This window comes from Miniopterus schreibersii (assembly GCF_964146895.1).
Source record: "Miniopterus schreibersii genome assembly, chromosome: 10".
Classification (NCBI taxonomy): domain Eukaryota; kingdom Metazoa; phylum Chordata; class Mammalia; order Chiroptera; family Miniopteridae; genus Miniopterus; species Miniopterus schreibersii.
This window is the reverse complement of record NC_138110.1, coordinates 76,413,667-76,417,917: the sequence shown is the minus strand read 5'-3', so window position 1 is coordinate 76,417,917 and position 4,251 is coordinate 76,413,667. Positions and strand designations below refer to the sequence as shown.

At 47.8% G+C, this 4,251-nt stretch overlaps 1 protein-coding gene across 1 annotated transcript; it reads left to right on the top strand.

Moving 5' to 3' along the window:
• Positions 1-1,014, top strand: CST11 (cystatin 11; the record flags this gene model as incomplete). Its single annotated transcript, XM_081148341.1, has 2 exons — positions 1-225; positions 835-1,014. The coding sequence occupies 2 exons, from the start codon at positions 1-3 to the stop codon at positions 1,012-1,014; spliced, it is 405 nt and encodes a 134-aa protein (XP_081004467.1).
• Between the last annotated feature and the right edge of the window lie 3,237 nt (positions 1,015-4,251).

Below are 4,251 nucleotides of genomic sequence, written 5' to 3'. Positions count from 1 at the left end.
ATGGCCAGACCCTGGCTGGCCCCACAGCTTCTACTGGCCGTTCTGGTGGCCCTGGTGGCCCTCACCTACCAAATAAAGAGGAAAACCTTCATAAGTGTCCAAGAAGTGGCTGCGTCACAGAGCTATGTGGTCGCGGCCATGCAGTTCGTGACCAGCGAGTTCAACAAGGAAAGCAAGGACAAGTACAGCTTCCGCATCGTGCGCGTCCTGAAGGCCAAGGAGCAGGTCAGTGGGCTCCCCCCTTCCTTCCCCGTGCCCCGTGCCAGGGGACTGCTGGCACTTCGGGGCAAGTCCATTCGCATGACGTTCAGCCTCATTTAGTGTGAGGTGGGCGTTTGAAGAGAAGCGTAAGGGGCTCAAGTGAAGTCACTTAAATGGTGCCCAACCCCAGGAGTCAGTACATTGTGGCCCAAGGGCCAAATCCACCTGCTACGGCCTCTGGAAGTCGATTCATTGGTTCCCAGCCACACGCCATGAATGTCATGTCACGTGGGGCTGCTTTTGCTCTCTAACTGCTGAGTTGAGTACTTGCAGCTGAGGCCATATGACCCTCAGGGCCTAAATGTTTCCTCTCTGGCCCTTTGTGGACAAAGTTTGCAGTCCTGTACCCGAATAATTGGCATCATTTGGGGTTTCCAATGGGTGGCTGTGCCCGCAGAATGGTTTCTATGAGTTCTCTTAGAATGACAAAAGGAGGCATGGGAGTCAGATAGCTAGGGGAGACAGGGGCCCACCCCTCTGTCCAGGGTGAGGTCCTCCGGCTGTGGCACTCCCACCCCCAGAAGCTACAGAGGAGAAGAAATCCTTTCTCTCCTTGCCACTTGCTTCCCACAGGTTACTGACCACATGGAGTACCACGTGAACCTCGAGATGCGGCGAACCACCTGTGAAAGACTAGAGGCCCAGAACTGCACCTTTCAGGAAGGGGAGCTTTACAAGGTACTGGGTGAAAGCGCGTTAACTCGGAATGATCTGACTTTCAATGGAGTCGGTCTGCCTATGGTTTTAGGATGATGTGGGGTGGAATTATGAGGATTTATTTAAGCTTGCTTAAGAAGAAAGCAGGGTGACAAACACCAGCTTTCTCCAACAGCGTCGTGAAGGCGAGAGTGACCCAGGTCCTGCCTGGCAGGTACTGCTCCTTTGTTGCTGGAAAACTAATGGGGAGGTTGAAAGGATGTAGGGGAAGCTAGGTGGCTGAGCTATAGTGAGAGAAGCAGTTAATTATTTTAGTGGCCAGTGGCCCCTCACTGGGGTGCCCTAATGATGCTCTAAACATCAGCCTGGTGTTAACACAAAATCACTGGGCTGCCAGCCTGTGTTCCTCTCATCCAGCAGCGTTGGAGGCAAAATGGGAAAGGAGATAAGAAAATGAGTTCAGAGATAGGTTAACGGTGGCAGGAGTGGGTTGGGGTAAGGGAGGTCAAACCTGTATGCATGTGATCTGCTGAGGAGCCACCTCCCCAGACAGTGGCTTGGTCCCCTATATGCTTCATTCCCACCCAGTGTTGTCACATTCAAAGGAGGCTGGAAAGGTCATCATAGCTGCAGGGCCAGTCAGGATGGGCCCACGTACATAAAGGCCTTAAAGGTCTCCAAGCCTACAGGCCCTACAAATCACTTCTCTTTACCCAGATGAATTAAAATGAGGATGATTATGTGTCCCGCCCTGCCTGAAACAGTCCTGATTTACACCCAGCTTCTTAGTGTCATCACTAAGGGCATCCCCATTTGCTTACAATATGTCCCGGTTCATAAATTATATGGTGACCCAAGTTATAATGGCCTGGGTATTCTCATCATAGAAACGTGTTATCAGGAGCTCCCTCCACTCTTTCTTCACAGATAACCCTTCAAAATCTAGCAAAATAGACTTTTTTTTTGGTTCTTCCCTGGAGAAGATCATGAAATCTATGAAAAACATAATTGAAGATAACAGTAAAGTAAAATTAGAGGATCTTATTGATGTGACAAATTTAATTGGTGGAATTGGTATTCTGATTTCTATTTCAGGAAAAATGTAAATGTATAGGTGAACCTCCCACCACCCCCCCATCCCCCAGCCTGGACTTTTCAATGAAGAGCAGGAAAACAAAATGACACTAAAAAACCATAATATACAAAATTCAGTTATTGATTTTGTTTTATTATGGGGGAAGAGGGAGGTTAAAAAGTAAAGGAACGCCTTGAGAGAGAACAGGGACAAGGGAAGGAGAGGAAGGGTGTGGTGAACAGGTGGATGGATGGGTACATGAAGGGTGGGAGGAAGGAAGGCTCAATGGAGGGAAAGGAGGGTGGATGGAGATGGATGGGTGGGTGGATGGATGGGTGGGTGGATGGATGGGTGGGTGGATGGGTACATGAAGGGTGGGAGGAAGGAAGGCTCGATGGAGGGAAAGGAGGGTGGATGGAGATGGATGGGTGGGTGGATGGATGGGTGGGTGGATGGGTACATGAAGGGTGGGAGGAAGGAAGGCTAGATGCAGGGAAAGGAGGGTGGATAGAGATGGACGAGGGGATGGATGGGTGGGTGGATGGATGAAGCCAGTACAGGTCAAGTAAGAAAAAGTGTGAAGTAAAGAATGCACGAGTAAAACTGAAGAGGAAAAACAATTGGTGCATATATCTGGGTTGGACACTTTATTTCTAGTCTCCAATTTTAACCACACATAGGAGGAGATTTTTTGGGATGACCTCAGCTCTAACACTATCAAGAGATTAAAATCACAGTAAAGAGCCAACGGTATCTGGGTTGGAAGCGAGGTGGTGTCATTTTACCTCCCACCGGTATTCTATCGTCTTCTTTCCCCTTTGAAATTTTCACCTTGTATGTTATCTTTTCTAAATATTCATTTTGGTTTTTTATTTTAGCAAATTGAGTGCTTCTACTCAGTGTTTGCTGTTCCCTGGTTTGAAAAGTACAAAATTCTGAAGAAAAATTGCACCAGTGGCTAGGCGTCCTGGAGCCCACGCCTGTGGGCTCCTGCAACGAGCAGTGATTCCCAGGATGGAAAATAAACATCTGACCACCCAGCCTCTTAATGTTCTTAATGTGTATGATTCTATTTCCCCCCAAGTTCTTTAGTTCATAATAATATAATCTGAAGGTCTTCTGGGCCAGGGCAGTTTTGGGGTCCAAATGAGGTGATATGAGTAATCCCTGGCCTTGTAGCCTATATAACCTGCGTGATAGCAGAGCTTCAACTCCACCCTCACATCAAGTAGGATTCTTTAGATTTTAAAACAAAATGGGGAAAAGGGGGAAGAAGGAGAGGGAAGAGGGAAGGAGCTCTAAGTTACTAAATTGGACAGCCATTAGATATTGGCAAGTACGGCCTATGATGGCATCTCTGAGGAATCCAATTAGGAGTGTCACCTTTCTCGTAAAAAGTGCAAAACACGGAGAAATAATGCAAGCAACTAAAAAAGACAAGAGGCCTTTGTTGCCAGTAAGGACTAAGTTGGGAGATGGGCCTTATTTTTATAGGCAAGTGCACTTTCTAATCCCAAATTCTAGAATTGGTCTTCTACCCCCAGCATCAGCAAGAGTAGACCAGAGCAGCTCTTTTCACAGAGATTCCTCTCCTGGAGTTGACAAGGAAAATGTGTGCCCCGCAGTGGGAAAGAGTAGGACCCGGGGACTAAGCATCACCCACCCAACAGCGTGATTTGGGATTTTAAACACAGTTGCCAGGCTTCCTCCCTCCACCGATTTCACTCTCTGTCCTTTCACCCATGAGTATAGTATGACTCTATGGGAGTCCTGGGAATCCTAGTGAATCACTGATCCTGGGAGCTTGGTCAAGGGGGCCTTGGACACGCTCAAAAAGACGTGTCAGTTGCAGAGTTGTATGTGTACTGGGAAGAAACAGCTCCCTCAAGCTTGGGCTGGAGGTCAGGATGATCCTCAGAGATATGAGCTGAAGTAGAAAAAATAATGAGAGTCCTCCAAATACCTAACAACCTTCTGCTCAAATTGAACCAGCCCTCTAAAGACTACTGTTTATGGACATGAGTGATTATGCGTGTCTGTGTGCATGTACGTTTGGGTTTATGTGAGTGTATGTGTGAGTGCCATACGTGTGTGAGAGTGAGTCAGTGCAGGTGTATGTACATGTGTGAGTGGGTGTGAGTGTGAGTGTGTGTATCGTGAGACCCTGCTGAGGGCGATGGGGTCCTTCCAGAGTCTATCATAGAAAGTGCACAACACAGCCATCTAAGGTTTCACCAAGGATCTTTGCACAAACCCAT